The following is a 24674-nucleotide window of genomic DNA, read 5'->3' on the forward strand; positions in this document are numbered from 1 at the left end:
TGACAGCAACGCAGAGAAAAGATGGCACTAGACTCCTTCTTAAAAATATTACAAGTTTTATTCTCCCATCCCCAGAGGGCGGTTTATCCAGAAACCAAGAAAATAAAAATCAATCAGAATAAACTCAAAGGGGTGAAACCCATCCACTACCAGGCAGGCAGGCCAGCAGCCCACCTCCACCTCAGGAGGTCTCCACAGACCCCTGCCCACCACAAACAAGGGGAAAATCAGGAGGGGGCTGGGGAGGGCATTGAATCAACTATGTCTTCATTACGAGAGTGAGAGAGGTGGCAGAGATATGCGGCTAGATGGATATATATTTATATAATAAATCCGTAAGTTAATAAAGTAAATAGTAATTCTCTGGAAGTTTTTAATTTTTATAGTTTTTTTATAGGTTTTTTTTTCCTTTTTTTTTTTTAAGATTTTTTTTGTTTGTTTGTTCCATTCTTTGTGTTTTTGTTGGTTTTGGTCCTTAAAAATCTGAGACCCAGAGCCCAGATGGGCTGGGGCTGACTGCCCCACCGGCACTCCTGGAGCAGAGGGATGATGGCAGGTCCTCTGCTCCTGGTAATCACAAAGGGGCAAGGGAGGGGGGGAGAAAGGAGCCACTGACATCTGGTCCAGGGGAGCGGGGTGCCCTCTGCTGGACTTTGCAGGGCAGGTGGTTCCTGGACAAGGCACATGGGGCTTTGGCCTGGATGTGAGGGGAGGCCTTGAAGGGGCCTCAGGGGCAAAGGAGGGGACCTGGGTTGGAAAGGTGTCTCTGGGACACAGAAGGTGCCCAAGGGTCCGGTGTCCCCTTCACATAGGTTAAAACCCGACAACTCATCATACATATATTTAGCAGACCAGAAGTGCTGATCTCTAGGCCTCCCTCCCCTGCCTAGCCCCTCCCTGCCTGACCCCTAGAAGGACCACAAAGAGCTCTTTGCATAGATACAGAGTCAGGATTGGGCAGGGCTCCTCAGCCCCTCCGGGAGGCCGAGGGAGTCCAGTCAGGGTAGCTGAGGGCCTTACAGGTCACTTTCCCCGTAGAGGGCCGTGGAGAAGGACTTGTAGTCGAGGGCGCCAGGAGCGGCATCAGGCCCCTGGTAGGGCGCCATGCGGGCGATGCAGTACTCTGCTTGGTCGGGGGGCAGCTCTCTCCGCAGCTCCTCAGCGGTGATGAAGTTCTGGAGGCACAGGACAGGACTCTGAAGCACCCACTTCACCCACTTGACCTAGTGCCCAGTGTAGGCTGAGGTTCTGATCACTCGCCCCAGTGCTTCTGTAGGCCCTGCTCACCTTGTCTCCTGCCAGGACCTTGAAGGAGGCGATGACCTGATCGGCTGTGTCTGTGTCTGTGGTCTCTCTGGACATAAAGTCAATGAAGGCTTGGAAGGTCACGAGGCCACTGTGGTTGGGGTCAACCACACTCATGATACGGTTGAACTCAGCATCACCCTGTGCAGAGGGCGTAGGGAGGGTACACATGACTTAGTGAGGCTGCTTACAAATCCAGTTTTGGAAGAATTCAAGAATAGAAAGGTCATGCCATCAGCCTGGTGGCCACAGCCTGGCTGTACCAGGCCTTGGGAGTTTGCCCCTTGGTCTCCTCCCCCCATGTTTCGGGAAGCTGGGGTTTGGGTCCACTGTCCCAGCTCTGGAGGGTGGGGAAAGAGAACGAGAAACAGAAGAAGGGGAGAGAGTTGGAAGACTGTTCCCTGGATATTTGTAGGAAGAGCGGGGTTGGGGGGGTCACTGGAAGGACCCCAGCCCCTCAAGTGCAGCAGAGCAGAGGAGGAGGCAGGCAAGGCCGTGTTGCACTAGAGGGTGGAGGAGTGTCCCCAGGAAGATATGGAAGCTCAGGAGGCAGTGAAGGGGCTGGGGGAGGAGCAGAGGCAGGGGAGGCAGAGGCTGCATACCAGGCTGTATCCTGTGGAGATAAGCAGAGCCCTGAAGTCATCTGAGTCCATGCTGCCTGTCTGCTTCTGCTCCCAGGACGCAGGCATAGCAGAGGCCAGGCCCAGAGTAGGCCCCATGTGCACAGCGGACAGACAGCACAGTGGAGGGAGCAGGGAGGCAGGAGGCCCGGAGAGACCAGGTAAGGGGGAAAGTGACCAGAGAGACATGAGAGCCAGGGAGACAGCACATAATGGCAGGGGGAATGGTGAGAGGGAGGGGAGAGAAGAGAGAGAGAAGAGCAGTTAATGCCACAGTCTGCTGGGGCCCCAGGGTGTGCGTACCTGCCGGTCATTCTCCACGTCGTAGCCCAGGCTGATGAGGCAGGCCTTGAATTCCTCAGGCCCCAGTGCCCCGCCATGGTCCTGCCGGGGGGCCATCGAAGGCAGGCGTACAGGGGCAGTGCAGAGACCAGGCCACAGAAGTGGGAGAGGGGCCAGGCCACATGCAGTGGGCAGGGGAGGAGGACACATGGGGAAGGGAAACACACAGTTAGAGGTGATGTAGACAAGGTGGTGGCCAGGGATGGGCGAGGCAGTTAGAGGGTCCCATGGCCTCAGTGGGGCTAGAGTGGGTATCATGGAGGACCAAATCCAGGGATCAAAGATAGAGGACCTTTCCCTGCCTTCAGGAGAAAGGGATAGGAGGCTGCACACTGGTACTGGGTCAAAAGGTCATCAGGATCTGAATTTTAAAAACACTGCATGGGGGACCAGAGTCCTATCTGCCTGGAGGGCAAAGTTCCTGCCCACCCCGTGGACAGTGGTCGATGGAATGGATGGATGGATGCAGAGATGAAGAGGGTAGGACAGGACAAAACAACGGGGAAAAAGGCCACACTGTGCCAGCACGGGGGTGGGGGGACAGCCTACCTTGTCGAAGTGGTTGAAGGATGCCCGGAACTCTTGCATCTGCTCCTGGCTGATGCCCTTGGCATCTCGGGTAAGGATCTGGTTCTCCACCTCGTTGATGGTGCGGGCAATGGTGGTGAGCAGCTGCTCCCAGCCCACGCGGATATGCTGAGGGAGGAACACGTTAGGGCTGGGGGAGAAGAGCCTCTATACCATAGCTATGGGCAAGGGTCCTGGTATCTCCTGGCTGCCCCTGCCAATCATGGGCCTCACCTACACCTATGTATGTGGCAGAGGCAGAAATGCCAAGATGCTTGCATCATACACAACTCTTTAGAGCTATGTTGGCCACTGCTCAATAATGGACCCTCCGAGGGGGTGGAATCTCATGGCGACTTGTGGCACCATGTGTTGGCACACTGGAATGTGGAACTGGACTCTCAGGTTCCTAGCACAACAATGCTCCTCATACTAGGGGACTGCCTAACAAGGGCCAGGGCTTTTTGCTCAAGTAAGGTACAGGTAGGTGGGAATATTAACCCTCCAGACAAAAGGCAGTCGGACTCAGGTAATTCTAGATATTCTTTCTCTCTCTCTCTCTCTCTCTCTCTCTCTCTCTCTCTCTCTCTCTCTCTCTCTAACTTCTGGTGTTCTGAGTCAGGGTCTCCCTCCACATGTGCTCCAGGCTGGCTAGAATTACTCCCACTCCTCCTGCTTCTGCCCTGAAGACAAGGATTTGGGCTTGTCCAGCTTTTCAGTAACCTTTCCACAGTTCTTAAAAGGTGTAGTGTGTGTGGGCGCACCTCCATGGTGTAGTTGGTATGCTTGTTGTCGAAGATGAGGGCCTCCTGGATGAGCTGGTGCTGCTGCTCCAGAAGGTCCAGGTTGGGCTTGTAGTCCACAATGCTGCGCTCGTATTGCTTCAGGTGATTAAGCTGGTCCTCCAGAGTTCCGTTCATCTCGATGGAGATGCGCCCAATCTCCTGCAGGGAGGAGATCCAGGTGACACCAGCCCTGGCTGCTGCCCCATCGGGAAGGCCTGCTGCTCCCTGCTGCTCCCTGCTGCTCCCTGCTGCTGCCCCATCGGGAAGGCCTGCTGCTCCCTGCTGCTCCCTGCTGCTGCCCCATCGGGAAGGCCTGCTGCTCCCTGCTGCTCCCTGCTGCTTTCATACCACTCTCTGGTGCTGATCCGTGAGGCCCTGCACTATGACAGGCTGACAGCCTTCACCTTTTCAGTGCACACCTCACCCCACATAAAGCTCCTCTGCTCCTTAAAAACGAGTAAAATAATATATTTATTATTTTATATATAAAAATTATATATATGGAGGGCAAGGCATTGGCATCAGGACTTGGCTGCTGGCGGAGCCCCCGTACCCATGGCTCCCCATTACTGTACTCTGAAACTAGTACCAGCCCTGGAGCCACCAGAGTAGTGAGCAAAAGCACCTAAGTGCAAGGCAGGCCAGCTCCAGGCTCAGATCGGACAGTCGAGGCTCAGACCAGCTTTGGCCAATCTTTAGCTAGGCTTTCTTTTTCATCTGCTGACCAGTAAGAACTGAAATCAGGTCTGCTAGAGTCATGAAATCTGCAGCCCGGGACACAGGGACCACACCCAGCTCTCTCAGTTGACAGGTAGCCTGCCTGGGCTCATTGTCTGGGGGTGGGTAGGTGGGTGGCCTCACCTCCATCTTGGTCTGGATCCAGGGCCCCACCACATTGGCCTGGCTGGCAAACTGTCGGCGCAGGTGCTCATTGGACTGCTGCTTGCTCTGCTCCTCCAGGAGCGCATGGTCCCGCTTTGGCACCAGCTGCTGCACCTGTGGGGGAGATGCAATAGCTGAGGTCAGGTGGTAGCTTCCCCACCTGGCCAGTCCAGCCCTTGCATGCCCAGAGGGCCCTGACCCACCTTCTCCCACTTGGAGTTGATGATCTGGGGGGTGACGGTGGTGTAGGGGTTACTGCCCGACAGTTTGATGTGGTTGCTCTCGGCGATCCTTTGGGCCTCCTTGTGGATGGCCAGTATGGCCTCACGCTCCCTGTCTGCATCTGGCAAGGTGGACTTAAACTGGTCATGGGCTGAGATCAGGCCCTAGAAGACAGATGAGAGTAAGGAGTGCAGCCTGCCCTCTGGAAGCTTTGGGGTAGGGGTGTCCCCTAGAGGGCGGGGTAGGGCACCTCAATCTCCTCAATGGTGTGGACGATGAACATGTCCTGCAGGTCCTCCATGGCACTCTCCATCCAGTTGTTGAAGGGTGCAGCCCGCTTGGCATACTCCAGGTGCAGCTGATCGATGGTCTCGAGCTGCTTCTCTGTTTTCTACAGTGTGTAAAGAGGGACGGACAGGGAAGGGAAGGCAGGTCAGCCAGACCTGGGGGCCTAGAAGTCTATAGATACCCAACATCCCCAAAGGGCATCAGGCTCTGGTGACACAGCCCTCCTCACCTCCAAGGCTTCCCTGCGACTGTGGGTCAGGGAGCCCAGGGCATCCCACTGGTCGCAGATCTTCTGGCACCGTGTATTGACATTGTGGGAGTCGTAGTAGTCCAGCTCACTGTGAAGCACACAGAGTGCGATGAGCCTAGCAGGTGGGCAGGGCTGCACACACACTACCCCTTCTATCAGGTGACAGCAGTGAAGAACACCCCGTTCCGGACTAGACAGGTTTCTCTGTAGCTTTGGAGCCTGTCCAAAAACTCGCTCTGTAGACCAGGCTAGCCTTGAACTCAGAGATCCGCCTGCTTCTGCCTCCTGAGTGCTGGGATTAAAGGCTTAGGCCACCACCGCGTGGCTCCTTCCCCTACATTCTGAGTACTGGTATTAAAAGTGTGTACCACCACACCCAGTTCAACCTTGGATAAGTCAGAGGACAACCTTCTAGATTTGTTGCCTCCCTCCCACCTTGGGGTTTCTGCTGCTGGGCTGCATACTTCAGGCTAGCTGGCCTGAGAGCTTCTGGGAAGTCCAGGAGGGTTACACAGCATTCAGCTTTTAGTAGATTGAGGCTGTGAGGCTAACGTAGCACTGGCTCTCTTCAGCTTAGTTTTGAGACAAGGTCTCTCACTGGACCCTTCTGTCTCACCATGCAGATTTTTACGTGTGCTCTGGGATACAAATATGTCCTCATGCCTGTTTGAGAAATACTTCACAGACTGAGCAATTTGACCATGTGTGCTCCAGGAGGCAGGTCAGAAGAGGGCACCAGATCTCATGACAGATGGCTGTAACCACCATGTGGTTGCTGGGAATTGAACTCAGAACCGCAGGGGAAGGGCTGCTCAGGGAGGCTCTCAGGGAAAACAAAATGTGCAGCTCTCTCTCTCTCTGAAGATACTTCCTCTAGAGCCATGTCTAAAATACTATTTCTGGGACCTAATATCTGAAGAACAGGCTAACCTGGCCCTCCAAGTCTGTTTAGGGGCACCCCACTTGTCAAGCATATGAAAGTGCCTCCATTGCTTTCCTTAGTTTGGACAAGCAGGTATCTGGAGGGTAACACCATGGTACCAAACAATGCTATGGGTCCCAAGTACCACAGTTCAGCCTCTGGTATGCAAACAAGCACCCTGTAGCCCACAGTGGTAGGAATGAGGATCTAGCCCTGCTCCTATGGCCCCAATAGCACAGGTAGGAAGGCCCTGCAGTTTGTACAAGTCTGGGGTGACTAACGGGTGGGGGTTTCTGTGGAAAGAGCAGCTCCAGCAAGGAGCTTATTTTGGAGCAGACGGCTATTTTAGGAGCTCCTCCAGGACCTGTGGATTTTCCATGAAGTAATGGGCTAGGCTCCCACTCCCCGGGCCCACTGCAATGGTAGAATAAGGGCCCCATTCACTGGCTCCTGAGGCGCAGTGTACTGTATGCACAAATTTATCTGACTGGGGCGGGGGAGAAGGGGACAGCAGCCATTTGGAAACTCTTACAGTGAATGTATTCTGAGCAGGAAAAACTAGGCAGGCAGAACAACAGCCTCACTGTACAGTGCTCCCCACATGGAGGAGGGGCCTGGAGAGCTACACAACGAGGCAGGCAGGGGAGAGGGACAAACAACCAGAGTCTAGGTCCCTCACTCTTTTCATTGGTGTTGAAATGTAAGGCTCTCCTGGCATGAGGAGGACAGAACTCTACGCTGACGACGCCATAGGCGCAAACATACTTGAGTTCCTGGGCAATTGCAGCAATCTGCTCCACGCGGTCCTGGTGTGCAGCAAGGTCACTCTCAAAGGCCTCGTGCTTGCGGATCAGAGCTTTGATATCTGACAAGGTGGCTGTCTCATAGTCCCGGTGCTTCAGCATGGCCTCCTTCCCTGCAGATGTGGCAGAGGGGCACCTGAACAACAGCCCATCAGCCACAGAGCTATCCAAGACGGGACGTGAAGCAATATGGACCACATTTACTACTCTAGAGGATGGAGCTTAGAAACTCGTGGAACTGTCTTCCTTGCTCCTCAGGGATCTCTAAGCCCAGCTAAGTTCTGTGCAGGCTTAGGGGATTCCTGGTGTGCATGGGTCTGAGACAGATGTATCAGTGTAACTCCCGTGCTCTCAACAGCATCTCTTACTGGTAGGAGACACAGAGGGTAGGACAGTTGAAAAGTTACAGACACCCATTTGTGGAGGATGGAGACTGGGGGAAGCCCTTGGGCTTGCAGCCAGGCCCAGCGGGATCAGGAAAGGGGTAGGAAGAGTCTGGGCCTAGGAGCTGTGCCTGGGCCAGCTCTTTGGAGGCTGCTCTCCTGGGTGGTGGTCCTATCCCAATCTTGTCGCCACACCCACTTTCTCGGCACAGTGGGTGGGGCTGTTCAGACTCTTTGAAGGGAGAAACACTGTTATTAGTCCTGGAGCCAGGCTAATTACATGCCCAGAGCAAAAGCCCAAGCAGCCGTGCTAGTAAGTTAAGGGAGTATAGAGGACTGGGGGAAAAGCCAGCCAGGACGGCAGTCAGGACTCCACTTCTTCCTCAAGGAGCCCTGCTTCCAAGAGCCTCTGAGCCCACCCCCAGATCTGCTCCCAGAGTACCTGACAAGCAGCTGGCAGCCTTGGTCAATCTTTCATTTGTAAAACAGTGCCAGTGACAGCACCTATGTGGTCTTGAGCCATCCTGAATTTTAGTTAGACGATGGTTAAGAATAGAAAGCAGAGTCAGTGCCACCCCTGTCTCAGCCTCGCCCAGGCTCATCTGCCTAGCAACTGCCAGGCGCCCCAGGCCAGGGCTGGCACCAACAGGCAAGAGGTGGGCCTGGAAAACTGACTCCACAGGCCTGCCACCCCTGCCCCAGGCTGGAGGGTTTAACCACAAGGCAAGCTTGCAATTCCCTTCTCCAAAATGCTTTCTCCCAAGGGTGGGAACCAGAAATAGCAGCTGAGAAAAACTCAGGCCTCAGCTGTTTCATCAGTGAACTGGCAAGTGTGTCTTGCAGGGCAACCATGAGATGTATGTGAGACTCATTTGTGTTTGGTTTTATTCCCAGGCGGTCACGTCCCCCTGGGAAGCATCCACGTGAGCCCTGCCACTATGAGCCCCTTCCCCCAGGGCAGGCTGCTGTAACTAGGACCCAGCAGTGGAGAGGGGCTATAGATCAGCTGTCCTCAGGATTTTACAATGATTTAGAATACAGGCTGAGCTCAGAAGAGTGGGCATGTTTGCCTGGGGACTCAGGGCTGATGGGAGGGATGGGTGGGTGTGTGAAGATGTCAACAGAGATTGGGCCTATCTGCAGCTAGGGCTCATTCCTACATTCCTCCAGTGCAAGCCTACTCCCAACTATTCCCAGAGGAGTCTCAGGAGTTACCATGCCCACAGCCTCATGAAACTAGCTGCCCACGCCTCTGGCAATCCTGGGCTGGGTATACCAGCTCATTTGTTGAGAACCATGGGATAATCTAGAAAATGACAGCAGAAAATATCTTAGCTATGTGAGGGGCACAGGTGTTATGGCATTCCTTACATACTTAGGGGCCCCACAAGAGAAGTGTAAGCATATATGCCTGAGTCTTCTCGGGGCAGGGCTTACCCACTTGGGAAACGACAGTGCACAGGGCCAAGCACAGCTAAGTGACTCATATCCACAAGCATATGTGGGGTATTTTGTTTGGATTCTCAAGACAGGATCTAACACTGTAGTCTAGAATACTCTGGAGCCCTCTATATAGCCCAGTGTGACCTTGACCTTCTGCCTCAGTTTCCCAAGTACAGAGATTACAAGCATGAGTTGCTACATCTGGCTGGACATGTATGTGTGTTGAATGAGTTGAATAAATTAACTAAATGAGGGCCCCTGTTCCCTCCAATGTGGCATCATACATAGCCAAGGAAGGTGCCATCACACGTCCTTGAAGGGGCAACCGCATGTGAGGCAGGAGGCATTGACCTAGCTTACCACGTCTTCTGTTTCTTTCTTTCTTTTTTTTTTTAATATTTATTTATTTATTATGTATACAATATTCTGTCTGTGTGTATGCCTGCAGGCCAGGAGAGGGCACCAGACCTCATTACGGATGGTTGTGAGCCACCATGTGGTTGCTGGGAATTGAACTCAGGACCTTTGGAAGAGCAGGCAATGCTCTTAACCTCTGAGCCATCTCTCCAGCCCCACGTCTTCTGTTTCTTACACGCTCTCCTTGGCAGAGAAGGAAAGCTGGGCTGCTTTGGATAACGGGAGCAGGAGCAGGATGAATGCAGTTTATGTGGGCTATATGCCTGCACAGGTGAGGAGGCTCCCTGTGAAGCCTTGTGGGACAGATGGAAAACCACACAGAGCAGCCAAGAAAGGGCAAATCAGAAGAGCAGCAGTGGTGGGTGGGAAGTGGGGGCGGGGAAAGGGAAGTTTCTTCTGGAGGGGTTTCCGTGTTTTAGCATCAAGACTGAGCCCAGGGTCACCACTGAGTGACAGCTGCGAGTGCGGCACAGTGTGCCCTTTCTTCTCAACATTCATTTTCTGAGGCCTTTAGGTCTCCTGGGCATCTGGAATCTCAGTGATGGAGTGGGTCTCGACCAGAGGCCAAGGACGTGATGGAATTCTACATCGTGAGCCAGAAGCCAGGCAGCTGCAGGGCTGCTGGGAAGCAGGCTTTGGGACAGGGTGGTGACAGTCAGGGAGCCAGCTGGAGAGATAAGACTTATGCGTTTGGGCCAAGGTGGTGGGCTGGGAACTGTTCTCAGAAGAGACAGGACAGGTACACAGGCACAGGGAAGAGTCTTGGCTGTGTTCTGGATAATCCAGGAATGGGCTCACCTATAAGCCATCTTAGGTCAGAGCAAAAAGGCATAACGGAGTGCCTTGCTGCTTAACACAAAAACCATAACCAAAACATGCTTAACCATAAACCCAAAGCAGCATTTCTGCAGCCAGGAGAGGACCTTAGCAGACCCCAGATGGCACAGACTATGTGTGCATGCACACCTGAGAGTGGAGAACAGAGCGAGGGAACACGGGACACGTACCATCAGTCCAGGCCTCATGGATGGAGGCCTTTTGCCGGAACTTCTCTGCCAGGTGGTCAAGTCGCTCCAGCCTGCGGATCTCATTCAGCAGCCATTCTTCATAGCCTTTTTCAGCCTGCTCCAGGTGCTGCCAGCCATTATTGATGTCCTGTGGGGCAGGAGATGGAGAGCCGGGCTCTCACAAGGTGCTGGTGGGGAGGCCTACCTGAACCTTACCCTCAGTTCTGTCTACATGGGCCAGCATGTACTAATGCTCTGTGTGTGTGTGTGTCAGAGAGAGAGAGAGAGAGAGAGAGAGAGAGAGAGAGAGAGATAGAGAGATAGAGGTAGATACTCACAGAAGCCAGGAGATGGCTTTGAATCTCCAGGGGCAGGAATCATAGGTAGCTGTGAGCTGCCTCATGGATGTTGGAACTGAACTCTGCAAATCCTAACTACTGACCATCTCTCTAGAAACATAAACATTGACCCTTCTGGTCTAACTGAATGATGCTCACAAATCAATGGATGGATTCTGCCAAGGAGACTACAAAAGGTGTCTTGCTGTCTCTCCTTTTATGAAGGATCTCAAGACACTCGTTAGCCGTGGTGTCCACACAAACTGTGGTGTGGCTAGGGGAAGTAGTGCAGAGAGTTCTGTGTGTAAAACTAAGGAGAAACAGTGGAAAACATGAAGCACCCTCACCATCCCTGCCTAAAGGCTGATTTAAGATGATGCCAGCCAAGCACTATGATGCCCCAGGCCCTAAGGGCCTGGGGGGAGGGGGTAACTCACCGAGACCATCCTGCCCTCAGAGGGCATGAAGGCAGGCCGGTTGCTGAGACGGAGTTTCGTCTGCAGTGTGTTGAAGTTGATCTCTAGCTGGCACTTCTCCTGCACCTTGGGGGGCTTGTGAACACGCCGATAGTCTCGGAAGTCCTCCAGCTTCTGCTGCATCTCCTGGATGGTCTTCTGAGGTACACGGTCCTCCAGCCAGGGGATGGTGCGCCGGATCCACTCCAGAAGCTGTGGGCCCGTAGGAAGACATGGTGGCCATTGCAGAGGTGCTCAGAGTGCTGATGCGGCCTCCCCTCAGCTAACAGGGTCCTCAGGACTAACTTACTACTCCTGCTGGGACTCTTCAGCACAGAGCTCTGGGAATGTGATGCTACTGGAGCACTGGGCTGACCCTACTTCCTGTTCATGCCTCTGCTCCCAGTCTTCCTTGCCCAGACTGAAGTGGGTAGTTCCAATCTACTGTCCCTTCCCAGAAGACCCCCTTCCATTCACTGACATAGGACTTGTGACTTCTGGCCTCACTGACCACAGCTGTAGAGACTCTTGGTCTGCCTGGGTTTGGGGACGGTAGCTGACACAATAGTAAGGGCCTACAGTGTGTTTGCCTCATTTAGGTGGCCAGCGCATACACAAGGCCTGTCACTGAAAAATAGAAAACTGAAAGAAAAAACAAACAAACAAACAAAAAACCAAACCAAACATATTCTTAAGACCTACTCTGATCTTTGACAGGGTGAGGAAGAATACCAACAAGCCAACAGACTGGGCCATCAAAAATAATCCAGAACAGAAGTCAGTTATCACCAGCACAGATAAGCAGAGTGGCTTCTCAGTGGCAAAGACAAAGCCAAGAACAGAGGCACTAGGCTGGTGAATGGCACCCAAGAACGTGACTTCCACCTTGTCTTGGGAATGACAGTGGCCCCGTTTTTTTTTTCTTTTTCTTTTCTCTTTTGCCCTTTGTTCTATCAGCCCCGACTGAAACCAGGGCCTTGTGCGTGTTAAACAAGAGCCCGACAACCAACCACATCCTAGCCCTAGACCTGCCAGTATCAAATCCTCAACACTTTGGGTTGTTGACTGCTGAACATCCTTGCAACCTTAAAGCCTGAGACAAGGATGTACTTGGAGCACCAGTGCTCACCTAGCACACATGAGGACCCATGTTTGACACCCGGCACCTCAAACCAGTAACCCTGAAGTCCTCAGGTCTAGGAATCATGTTTCTAAGAATAGACATGCTCTTTGGGAACAGAAACTGAACATCTCGATAAGAACCCAAGCTCTGGACTCAAACATGGTGACTGCCAAACCAAAAGTCCTGCACTCCATATTTTCTAGGTCTCACTGCTGCATCTGCTTTCACAGCAAAATAATGTTTGTTATTCCAGTACATGAGAGGTTGGGGGCAGGAGGATCAGAAGTTCAAGGCCAGACTGGGCTACATAAAGCTACATTTACTCCTCCTGCCTTCCTGTATACCCCAGTCCACCCCCCCCCCAAATTCTAAACCTTCATTTTTTTATTTGATGTGTATGGGTATTTTGCTTGCACGTATGTCTATGTGCCACTGGCCCCCAAAGGCCAGGAACTGAACTCAAGTCCTCTGGAAGAGCAATAATTACTCCCCAGCCCTCCCTGCCTGTATTCACTCTGGTGGGACCTGGAGCGCACACTCACATCACTGGCCAGACGCTCATAATCTTCCATCAGGTGTTCATTCTCTTGGTTCACAGCCAGCACCTTGCAGATCCGGTTGGCAGCAGTCTCAGCCTGGGATGGGGAAGTGCACAGTCAGGGCTGCCTGGGGCTGTGGATCCTCCCTCCTAACAAGCAGGCCCCTTGAAAGCAGCTTGTCCAAGACCCACAGAGAACTCCTCAAAGAAGGAAAGGAGAGAAAGTGCGTGTCCAGTAGGATGATGGCCTTGAGCGGGGCCATGTCCTTGGGGGCCTTGTTGCAGAAGGGTGGCAAGCCCTTGCTTAGAACCAAGCCTCTAGTGCCCAGGAATGGGTAGGGCTGTTCTGAACCTAAGAACCAGAAAGAGTCTCCTCTTGAATGGGAGCATCACTGGAGGTGAGGGTGCTGGTACCATGGAGTCCCTGTGGACAGTGCATGCTCTACTCCTCTGGCTCCTACTCAAGTGCAGCTGACTACAGAGACTCATATGAGTACGTCATGATTTGAGGGGCAGAAGGAAGCACAGGAAGGGTAGAGACACAGAGCTGGCCCCTGGTCTCAAACTCTAGAAACCTGGGTGAGGGGAAAGTGCCACACAGGAGAAGGGAGGGAGGTACCTTTCAGGCAGCACAGAAAAGGTCCAAGAAGAGTTGGAACGGCAACAGAACAGGAACAGAAATAGTGAGGAGGGTCTACAGAGTGATGAGGAGGAAAACAGAGGCTCGGGAGCCAGCTCCAGGCCCAGTGCGCTTTCCCATACACACGTGGCACAAGGATAGGTAGGGCCAACAGAGCAGTCACAGGCGGTGTTAATTTAGGTGTACACGCACACCACAGGCCATGCTGCAGGAAGCACCCAGGACTAACACCATGACTTGTTCTGGGGTGAGACTCACAAGGGCCTATGCTGGAGGTGGTGCTGGGGTCAGCTTCTTCTGGCCCTAACTAACCAAGCATACCACTTACTGCTGGTACCCCAAGCTCTAGCCTCTTCTGCTGCTAGGGTGCTGTCAGTCAGCTGTTCTGCTTCACTGCTGGGCTTGGGATATTGTAGGTGCTCAGGACTGATAAGTGTGTAAAGGAAGAACGAATGCTTTGGTGACCACACACAGGGAAGATAGCACTCTTGTGCTAAGCCTAAATTCACCCATAAAACACTTTTTGAGGAGAATGAATTGACCTCTGAGGAAATGACAGCAACAGTAAAAGGTGTCCTGAGGGTACATTCTTTGATGAGAAAATTAATCTAGCAGAATTCCTCAGTTTCCTCCCGGCACGACTAGGCTGACATCTACCTTAGAGGGTATGCCAAACACAGCTTTCTGAGGCCAGATGTCCCCAAACTTGCAACTGCTCTGCCCTGGACTTCTCTGCCAGTAACTAACCAACTACTCCCTCCACCAGGCCCAAGGTCAGCTCCGGGCGTGGGGGCATTTCAGACAGGAGGAAAAGCAATCGCGACTTGAGGCTAGGGAGCCGTGGGTGTGTCCAGTGGTGGGCATGCTGTTAATTGGAGCTGCACTACTTATTCCCACTCAGTCTTCCTTACCAGCATGCGGGGGAGATGGGGCACATCCTCCCTCCCCGTGTCCGCCAGCAAAACAGATACAAAACCTAACTCATGCTGGGCAGATGGGAAAGGGGCTCTGAAAGCTGGCCATTTGGGGAGGGGTCTGGAAAGAACTGGGCAGCCTTGCTGTTTAGGCTCGAAGTTCATTATTTGATGCATAGGAAAATCCTGTGAGGGGCGATAGGATTCTCACCTTATAAATGAGAAACAGGTAAAGTAGCCTGTGCAAGACCATGTGCCAAGAGGTGGCAAAGCAGGGTCAGGCCAGACTGTCCACAGTGAGGCACTCACTGCATATAACAGTCTAAGAAGGCAACCTACAGGGAGCTGGATAGATGGCTCTGTGGTTAAAGAGTACCAGCTGCTCTTCCAGAAGATCTGGGGTTCAATTCCAAGCACCCACATGGCAGCTCACAACTGTCTGTAACTCCAGTTCCAAGGGATCTGACACCCTTATACAGACACACTTGCAGGCAGCAAAAAATCATTGCATATGAAATAAAAATTTATCATTAAAAAATGTTAAAAAAAAAAAAAGAAGAAGAAGACAGTCTAGAGAAGACAACAGGTACAGTGAGCCTCAGTTTCCTTTCCTTGGAGAGGGCCCAGCGAAGCAAATGTTCCCCAAACAAGCACCTACCCCTCATTAGCTCCCGGGCCACTAAAATGATGCTGTTGTCCAAGCCATTTTTCTAGATCAAAAGGGCATAGAAGTGCCCAGCCTTCTACATAGAAACTTGAGTCCCTGACAGGAGCCAGGAGTGGTGTGAGGTCTGCAGACCTCAGGGAGACACAGGGTAGAATAGACAAGTTGACTTGTCCTGCCCACACAGGCCCCAGAACCAGCCTGCACTCAGGAGTTTTCTGAAAGGAGATTCACCATACTTGTAGCCCTGAAGTAGAGGCAGCGACAAGCAAGAGGTCATGCTCCAGCTTTATCATCCATAGTGATATTGGACTTCTGTTTCCCTGTCTGTGGTTAGTAGCTGTGTCACCAGCTCCCAAAGGTGGCTATGCTCAAATGCAAGAACGTCTGAGGCTTTGAGACAGACACAGCCTGAGGCTGGTCAGCCAGGGTTCTGCCCAGGTACCTGTGGACCGACACTGCTGACGCTGACTTGAGTGACAAAAGGGAAAAGGGTCCTCCCACCCTGGCTCACCTTCTGGGCCCCCGAGAAAGCGTGGTAGAAGCAGGACACGTAAGTCATGATGGCCTTCTCATCTGGCCTCAGAGTGCCCACAATATCTGCGCAGAGAGAGAGAGAGAAAGAAAGAGACAGGAGAGAGTGAAAGACGCAGGAGGGAGGTGGCCAGCCGGCCCAAGGCTCATGCGGGAAGAATAGTGCTTGCTCTGGACTGGAAGCCAGTGGAGCTCAGGTCTGGGGGATATTGAGCTGCCAATGTGTGCAGAAGGGCTGTTTTTTGAAACCTGAGTAGAAAGAATTGGGTCACCTGAACTACCAACCATTTTTGGATAAACTCCTAATGATGTTGGGCACCTGGGAGGTAGAGGCAGGAAGAGCTAAAGTTTGAGGCCAACCAGAAGTTACAGAGTAAAATTCTGCCTCAAAGAGTCAGGCTCAGTGTCACACACTGGCAATCCTGATAAGATCACTGAGTGTTCAAGGTCAGCCTGGTCTACAGAGAAAATCCTCCTAGGATTCCAGGACACCAGGGGCTACATCAAATGGTGCTATCTAGGGGGAAAAAAAAAAAGAAAACAGGCCGGGCAATGGTGGTGCACATGCCTTTAAATTCCAGCACTTGGGAGGCAGAGGCAGATGGATCTCTGTGAGTTCAAGGCAGCCTGGTCTACAATGTTAGTTCCAGGACAGCCAGGGCTACAGAGAACTATACTGAAAAATAATCAAAAAATAAAAAACAAAACAAACAAAAAACCAACAACAAAACCCCAAGTGGTAGCTCTTACTAGCACTTGGGAGGTGGACAAAAAGAGTATCAGGGGGGCTGGAGAGATGGCTCAGTGGTTAAGAACATTGCCTGCTCTTCCAAAGGTCCTGAGTTCAATTCCCGGCAACCACATGGTAGCTCACAACCATCTGTAATGAGTTCTGGTGTCCTCTTCTGACCTGCAGGCATACAGGCAGACAGAATATTGTATACATAATAAATAAATATTTAAAAAAAAAGAGTATCAGGACTTTTTACAGCTGGCTGAGCTACGTGAGGCCCTGTCTCAAAAAACAAAACAAAAAAATAAAACCCAAAAAACAAACAAAAAACAAAACTGGAGAGATAGCTTAGCAGTTAAAAACTAGCTGCTCTTCCAGAAGACTTGTTCAGTTCCCAGCACCCACATCCATCCAGCTCACAACCATCTGTAACTCTAGTTCCAGGGGATCCAACACCTGGCCTCCCTTAGCAGCAGGTACACGTGGTACACAGATACATATGCAAGCAAAACACACACATAAAATGAAAATAAATACCCGCTCCCCCCCCCCAAAGAGAACCCTAGGCAGAGGTCTCCCAGGCCCTAGAGTGATGCACAATTGCCTACAACTAGCTGCCTTTTGCTACTCTGCCTGCCTCAGTCTCCCCAGGTATCGCCTCCACACTCACCTCACCCTGCCTGTGCAGTCTCTGCTTCTGGTGAAGCCCCTTTCCAGCTGATAGTCCCAGCTACCTCTACAACACCACCCTGTCCCCTGGCCTCCACTGACTCTTCATCACGTCACATGACCTGTCTGCCTCATCTACTAGGAAGTAAGCTTCTCTGAAGCAGGAATCTGCCTGTGTCCTCACTGCCTGAAGAGAGCCTAGTATACAGTAGGCACTCAATCGACTGAGCAAGGGACTAGATAGGCAGCAATGCCCAGGACTGAGGGAGCTGGCTTCCAGTCCAAGAGAGGTCACTGCTGTCTGCAAGAGAAATGAAGTGAGCATGGGAGGCGAAAGGCAGCAGCGGCATTGGGCAGTGGCGGCGAGGAGGGCTGCCTGGCCCTGCCCGGTACCTTCTGCGCTCCTGAAAAGGCATGGTAGAAGCTGGATACATATGTCATTATGGCCTTCTCGTCGGGCCGGGCTGTGTTCACGATGTCTGCAAGTGAACAACAAGGGTTAAATGGCCCAAGCATGGGTGAGGCCACTTGTTAGGACCCACAGGCCCCCAAAGTCACAACTAAGCCAGGGGAAAGACCCTTTAAGCTGATTCAACGCCAGTTAGACTGAGCTACACCCTAACCTCCCCCATGGTCTCAGAAAAGGCCAAAGCTGTGGGAACTGAACTGGAATGAAGCCACTTCCTTTCTCTGAGAATGGCCTCAAGGGGCAACAGGACAGTGAACTCCAAGGGCCACCAGAGGCCAGAGGCATGGGTCTTGGCTGGGGATAGTGTTGGCTGGGAAATGGAGCAAAGAGCCGGAAAAGGAAAAAACAACATTCCATTTTGGCAGGCTCCAGACCCCAGGTTTTCAGTTGGTCAGGAGAGGCCCGGGACATTAGTAGGAAGCCAGGGGTCAGCCTCTTCAGCCACCTTGCCCCTCTGAGAGTCTAGACAGTCCATGATCCCAGAAAACTGACTATTTAATCACCGTTCTTTTCCCCTTTTCTGCCATTCTGGACGCAGCAAGCCAACTCTGGCTCATGTTACCACCTTGGGCTCACACGACCTTTCTCTCTGGCTCAGTGAGATTCCCGAGGTTTCCCTAGGCTTGGTGAGTTGCAGAGCCCAGCCAAAGCTAGGCCCAGACAGATGAGGTCCTAGGAACATAGGGAGGTGCTCACCCTCAGCATCCAGCATCTTGGGGATATCAAGGTATTTTTCAGCCACTTCAAAAGCGTTGTTCAGGTTGGTGACTGGATCATCCTGGGGGAGCAAGGATGGAGAATTCCATCAGGAGCAGAACCCAGATAAATGTAAAAGGCAAGGGGCTGGCCTGAGATAGGAGAGCCCTGAGGAGCAGGGTTGGAAAGTGCCTTAGGAATTTTCATCCCTGTGTGCTATACAGAGAGAAAGGCTTCCTCAGTCAATCCCTGTGTTCTAAGCTCTGCAGGTGAGGTCCAGGCTTGGGAGTAGAACACTCCAGTGCCTGTGCAGGACCCCACTGCTGCAGGAACAGTTAGGGCTGCTCAACAAGGCTGATCTGCTTCACTCCCCTCACCACTTCTCAGTCTCAGCAGAACCCCTGCTCTTGCCACACCCAAGCAGGCTGGGTACAGGTACCCCCCAATGTTTCTGACTGTGTTCTCTCAGTCTCCAGGGCCCTTCTCCAACAAGAGCAGCTCAGGGTATCAACATGATGCAGCAGCTGGCTGGCTGCTTTGGACATGGTTCCCTGCCTTTTCCAGGAGATTAGGCTTTCAGCTTTGTGTAAGAAAATAAAAGCAAGATTGCACTGGAAATGGTGGCCACCTGGAAGGTTTGAAGCTCCTTTCCTCCCCTAGACAGAAGAATGTTTCTAGAATCCAAAAGGTCAAGAAAGGGGGTCAAAGGTCAAGCAAGACAGGACCTAAATCAGTCCAGCCAGTTGTAATGCCAACGAAGGGAGATGGACAGTGCCCATCTAGGGTGTCTAGGAGGTGAGCGTTAGCAATCGGCAGCCCTTGGGGATAGGAACCAGAGACACTTACCTTCCTCAGTTTGTCATACTCAATCAGCTCAGGTCTGTGCCGGTGGATGAGGGCATTGAAGGCCAGACCATCCTTCCAGCTATAAGAGAAGGCAAAGGTTATGAGCTGGGTCCTTGCTATCCTGGGAGTCCTGCTCACCCCTGTGAGCCTACAGCAATGACTAATTCCCATAAACAGAAGGCTCAGTGCGCAGCAGGCACTGCAGCGACACAGTATGCCAGGACTGAGCACAACCTCAGAAGCCAGACAGTCGGGGTAAAGTATGGTAAGGTGGTGATTTGGCACTGACAATGTGATTTTGAACAAATCACAGAACTGCTTCCTCAGTTTTCAAGCCTGTAAAGTGGGGACAGTGGCAGCAGCTATCTCAGAGCTGCTACGAAGATTAGATTAATGCTTTCACAGAACCTTACACGGGACACGTACTAGGCTGTTTGCTCATCGGTGAGATGGCCTAAGCAGCCGAGCACTGCATACAAGGGCTCATCAAACAGGATAGGCCTGCACCAAGGGACAGCTCACTATGGAAGGTGGGTGAGATCCTGAACCCTGGCTGACCCAATCGTGGAGGCACAGGCCAGGGGTGGGCAAAGTGCCTGGGAGTTGGGTGGCCTGAAGTTCTCTAGAGCAAAATGATCCCTACGAAGTCACAGGCTAGATTAGGTACATTCCCTTCCCCAAGATCCTGTTAGGATTGGTTCCTTCCAGGATGGATTTCTCTATCACCTGCTCAGAATGGCTCTCCTCTGTACTTCCCATTGCCTCACTGTTTGAAATGAAACGAGCAGCCCAGCCATTTGTATCTGGGTTGCCTACTGGTCCTCTGTTGGAAGGCAGGTGAACCCTGCAGTGAGCCAAACAGTGAGGTCAACTGCAGGCAGCAGAGCCACCAAGAGAAACCAAGTGCTTTGAAGGACAAAGCACAACAAGCAAGGTCCTGATATCAGCATGGGGCCCCCCAGAGAGGCCAAGAACACAGCGGGGTCCTGTGGATCCTGTCCCAGAGGCTTAGGTAAAGTCATACACTGAATGAGTCTAAGTTCAGGAGTACCCCAAGCAGACAACTGCCTCCTGCTGCTCTGGTCTCCTGTGGCACAAACTGTCTACCTCAGTTTATAGTAATTGCACCTATCCTGACTCCCTCACCCCAGGAACAGCAGACCCCTTGGCAGGCTGAGTTTTGCTCACCTTAGCAGATGGAGAACACCTCTTAAGCTAAACACAATAGCAATCTACGCTCTGGTCCCTCTTGCAAAGTAAAAAAAAAGCCTGTGGCCTCTGAGAGCCACCTTGCTTGAGGAAGAAGCGCAGGAGATCCTGCAGCTCTTTTAAAAACTCCTCTCTGAACAGACTTTCCAGTGAGCAAACAGGGGCCTATCAGGGACTTACTGAGGACTGCTATATCCCAGACCAGGACGGAAATATAAGGAAGCGCCTACCTGATATGGAAGTTCTGGACGTTGACGTTTTTATATGGCGCTGTTTTTCTCTGGCACCAGAGGAGGAGCCCTTCTTTGGCAGAGGTCTCTGCAAAGCAGACAACGACAGAAAGATAAGATCACAATTAAAGCACAGAATTGGGCTCAAGCTGAACAGGCCTTTAGCCTCAGGTCTGGGACAGCAGACGTCATAACAACAGCAGCAAAGGCAGCCGCTCCCATTCTGGATGTGGACAGAGTTCTGCCCACCCAGCTGCCAGTACACAGAGCCCAGCTCCAAGAAGCCTTGTCACTGGGGTTACCCTAGAGAGTGGCAAGGACAGGATCTGAACCTGCTCCCCGTCCCTGACTAGGCTATGATCAGTCACTAGGCCACATGGTACGTGAGTCCTGGAGACTAGCCTCAGGACTATAAGGAAAATAAGACCCTGGAAGCCATCTTTTACTTGTGGGAGTTGTATGGAGACAGGAACATATTTATGGGGTCACCATACTGACCCAGCACCCAGGAGTCCCACCATTCACTGGCCTCATGGTTTTTCTCATTCTGTGGTGCACATGAAGGCTAGGTGGAAGTGGCAAGATTCCTGGATGGCCTAAGCAGGCCAAGACGCACACCCTCAATGGGTATGTTGAGCAGAAAGAGAAGAAGCCAAGCCCAACTCCACCTGCGTTTGTTCTGTGTACAACAGTGCCAGTCATTCTGGTCTACTTCATGAGAACAGGGGGTTGGTTCAAGAACTGGAGGTCACAGAGCACGAGTGTCCTGGGGTAACCTGGGACCAAGAAGGGCTGGGCCCTAAGCAAGCATGGAAGCATGGAGAGAAAACTGGGAGTTCTTTCTTAATACACCCATCCTAGAGAGTGAAGAGGCAGCTCTCTGCCACAGTTTACCTTCCACGGAGATGTCTTGGATGGCGAAGCGGAGGATGATGGTCCAGATCATTCCCAAGGTCATCTTTGCATTGCCATCCACAATCTCTGCACATGGGACAAAAGGCAGGGGCAGAGAAGGCTACTGATGAGCATCAGGCTCCTTACCTCACCCCAGGACTAAGTCTTTACTCACTCCACTGGCTATACTATCACCCAAGGACCAGCCACTTCCTTTCTAATCCCCTTGCTACCATGCACATGATCTCCTGCACAACTAGACAGTGCTGTCTTCTAGTGGGTCTACAGCCTGCATCTATGCACAGCAGGGGTCCCTATTTAAAACTTGTGTACAGCAGACAGTATTAGGAAAGCATTCTACCACTTGAGCTCTAGGGAAGATAAGAGAATGCAATGTCTGTCCTGTCTTCCCAGCATTCCCAGTTGGAGATCCAGACACCGAGCAGGGCTACTTGCCCCATTACTGCATGGGACCAAAAAGCTCTCCTATCAGAAAAGCTAAGCTTTAAGAGGGCTGGGTTCCTTCAGTCAAGGGACATGCCCTACCCCACAGCTGACACAGGTATAGGTTGGACAGAGTTCTGGGAAGAAGAGGCATGATACATCCACCAAGTGCTTCTGTGACCTACAGCTGTGCTTCAAACTGGTCCTCATAATCCTGAGAAGAAGTCATGTTCTTCAATTGTCAGACCATTTAAGGGGACAGGGCCAGCGTTCTTAAGCATTTCCCATGAAGCTGCCCTGTACCCTTGTCTAGGCATGTGACAGTCATAGGGATTGGGACAGAATCACTAAGGGCTTCAAGAGGACGGGAACATTTGCAGACAGAGCTTCTCCCCAAATGAAGTGGGGCCTGGAAGGCAAGCGGGTCCCTCCTTTCACCCCTCTGTGTTTACAGACAAGCCTCTGAGCAAAACAAACGCAGCTGTGAGAGCGCGGGCTGGAGCGGAGCCCGGAGCAAAGACCCATGAGAGGACAGAAAATCTCTGGGCCTTACTGAGTGTTGGGGTTTGGGCTTTTTAAACAAACACCAACCACCTCTACGGTGCCATGCAAGGGTTTGGCACTCCTCTCCAGAGGTCCCAGGCTGGCGCGGGGCCTTGGAACTCAGTGGTGCACATTCTGGCCTAAAGTCCTGGCCAAATTCTCAGTCCTATCATTAACGGCAATTAGTTTTCTTTGTTTTTCTCAAAGCTAGGATGGCACGGATGTCAGGGAAAGAAACTCTGCTCTGACTAATGAGCAGAGCTGGGCCCGGCTGCTGGCAGCCTCTGGGCTCCATCTAAAGGTGCCTGGGCCCTAAGGAGCTAGCTGCTGTTCTAGAGTGGGCTGGCCTGCGGCTGGTGGCACAGATTTGGGAGTCCATTCAGGAGGGGGTATCTAGGCCATGTACTTGGTCTATGAAGCTGGATCAAAGCCCAGGGGCTGACTTTTGACCTCGGACATCCTGTACCAACACCCTGCTCAGGTTGTTTGCTCCCTTCTCTCCTTGTATTTCCTTCTACCCATATGGACTAGGCAGAGATGCTCTTGGCAGACAGAAACCAGGTCATGTACAGAGGGTCTAGTTCACAAGGACTCTTCCTCACCCCTAGTGCATACTTGCTTTTCCTTACGATGCAGAGGCTGAGGATCCTTCATGCTATCAAAGGCAGTAGCTCACTGCTGCTCACTGCTGAGAAGGCACTGGGGTTGGAAGTGCGAAGCTTTCTGCACTTAGCACAAAGAAGTTCTGCCTGGGAGTACAGCTGCCTGGGCACCCATCCCCGCTCACCTTCTGCCCCAATGGACACTAGCTTGACTCCCTTGCTGGCGATGAAGTCCAGGGCTTTGTTCACATTGTTGATCTTATGCACCCGCATCTTCCCCCGCTCTGGCTTAGGCAATCGCTCCCCTGGGAAGACAGGTGATGAGGGTCTTTATAGCTGCCCGAGACACTCCAGCCTTCCACACAGGCTGAAGCTCCTCCCGGTGGCAAGAGGATAGTGGCAGTACCTGCCAGGACAGGGTACAATGTGGGCTGCCCAGTGCTCCCTGAGCCTCACCTGAAATGACCTCCAGGAGAAGCATGAGTTTGAGCCCGTCCCGGAAGTCCTCATCAATGTTCTCAATCTGAGTGCCAGCCTTCCGCAGGTGGGAGTTGCACCAGGCTGTGAAGGTCTAGGGAAGAGAACAGAGAGGGGATGGAAGGTGAACAAGCGTCAGGGTTTCCACCAGCAGTACTGACCCTGAAGCCACCTTCTACACACATCAGGACTTAAGACAGGGTCCCATGTAGCTCAGGCTGGACTCTAATTCATAGCCCTTCTGTCTCCAACTCCCAAATACTCAGATGATAAAAGTTTGGCACCACATCCAGCTACATAAATTTTCTTCCTGGTCTTAAAAGTGATCCAGACAGGCAGTTAAAGAGGGCACTGACAGCTGGGCAGTGATGGCACACACCTTTAATCCCAACATTCTAGAGGCAGACAGGTGGATCTTTGTGAGTTTAAGGTTAGTCTGGTTTACAGATCGAGTTCCATGACAGGATCCAAAGCTTCTGAGAAACCTTGTCTTGAACCCCCCCCCCCCCCAAAAAGAGGACACTGAAGCCTATGGTAAACATGCCAGTCACAAAACCACGTGAGGAATAACTTAAATGTGGACCTCAATGCCAAGACTACAGAAAGTGTCACTGCCTGGTGTGCGTGACTGGTAGGCTCTGGATGCTACAAACAGGCCTAGGAGCATAGGACCTTACTCTAGGCAGACACTGGTTCAGGGGGGCTTTCTTTACCTGGCACCCCGTTGAAGGAGACCCTCGGCTATGGCCTTCCTATTGCTGTCAGATACGAGGGTGAACAAAGCAATCCACAAATCAAGACACACTGGCCTTTCTCGGAGCTGACATAAGGTAGCCTGGCAGCCAAGCTCTCCCAGTTAAGGTCCAATTTTGTCCCACAGTTTGCTGTCTTGCAGGTCAAATACCTGGCCTCTCTATATGGCCCACTCTTACAAATCTTGGAAACTGGATGTGCCTTTGGGGTGATAAGGTAAGTGGAAGGCAGCCACATCTGAGGAGTTTCTGAAGACGGGCAGAAGGTGAAAGCACATGTTCTGGGATAGAGAGCTGCAATACTGCAAGCAGTGGTAGAACACCCAAGTGCAGGGCCACTCAGCACCTGCAAGCTGGAGCGTGTTGTCTGCCACAGAAGCGACTCACGTCAGTTAATGCCAACAAGCCTAGGCGTCTTCTGGGGAAACTGGCCCTCGCCCTCCCACAGCACGATCTGGGAAAACCCAAGCCTCTGCTTCTCCTAGGAGCCCCCAGAACAGAAACAGGCAACCCGCCAGGAACATGCAAGAGCACATTCCATGCCTGGGGTGTAAGCAAAGGCCACACGGGGTGCCAAGGGCTTCCATGGAGCCTCTGGCCAAGTATCATGTGTTTTGACAACTGCTGTCAGGCCTGCTCATTCAGAGACTCCACACAAAACACCTCCC

The 24674-nt window shown here is 52.3% G+C and overlaps 1 protein-coding gene across 5 annotated transcripts in view; it reads right to left on the reverse strand.

Annotated features, from left to right (window-relative positions):
* Positions 1-39: 39 nt before the first annotated feature.
* The window catches only part of Actn4 (actinin alpha 4), a 66807-nt gene continuing 42172 nt past the window's right edge, over positions 40-24674 (reverse strand). The window contains exons 2-22 of one of the 5 annotated variants that reach the window (XM_041654923.1): positions 23234-23348; positions 22963-23082; positions 21189-21275; positions 20295-20382; positions 18856-18934; positions 18010-18091; positions 17238-17323; positions 12695-12787; positions 11012-11242; positions 10237-10384; positions 6949-7099; positions 5241-5349; positions 4974-5114; positions 4705-4887; positions 4481-4615; positions 3599-3778; positions 2817-2963; positions 2229-2309; positions 1908-1973; positions 1288-1446; positions 40-1175 (exon numbers count right to left, since the gene is read on the reverse strand). In XM_041654923.1, coding sequence (XP_041510857.1) covers positions 1017-1175; positions 1288-1446; positions 1908-1973; positions 2229-2309; positions 2817-2963; positions 3599-3778; positions 4481-4615; positions 4705-4887; positions 4974-5114; positions 5241-5349; positions 6949-7099; positions 10237-10384; positions 11012-11242; positions 12695-12787; positions 17238-17323; positions 18010-18091; positions 18856-18934; positions 20295-20382; positions 21189-21275; positions 22963-23082; positions 23234-23348 — 2640 coding nt within the window. In that variant the 3' untranslated portion in view covers positions 40-1016. Of the gene's footprint in view, positions 1176-1287; positions 1447-1907; positions 1974-2228; positions 2310-2816; positions 2964-3598; positions 3779-4480; positions 4616-4704; positions 4888-4973; positions 5115-5240; positions 5350-6948; positions 7100-10236; positions 10385-11011; positions 11243-12694; positions 12788-15422; positions 15509-17237; positions 17324-18009; positions 18092-18855; positions 18935-20294; positions 20383-21188; positions 21276-22962; positions 23083-23233; positions 23349-24674 lie in introns of all 5 variants that reach the window. The other 4 variants (XM_041654922.1, XM_041654920.1, XM_041654921.1 and 1 more) reach the window with 4 other exon arrangements.

The sequence above is a fragment of the Microtus oregoni genome, unplaced genomic scaffold (genome assembly GCF_018167655.1).
Source record: "Microtus oregoni isolate MIOR12 unplaced genomic scaffold, Mior012 000006F_ref0000085, whole genome shotgun sequence".
Lineage (NCBI taxonomy): Eukaryota > Metazoa > Chordata > Mammalia > Rodentia > Cricetidae > Microtus > Microtus oregoni.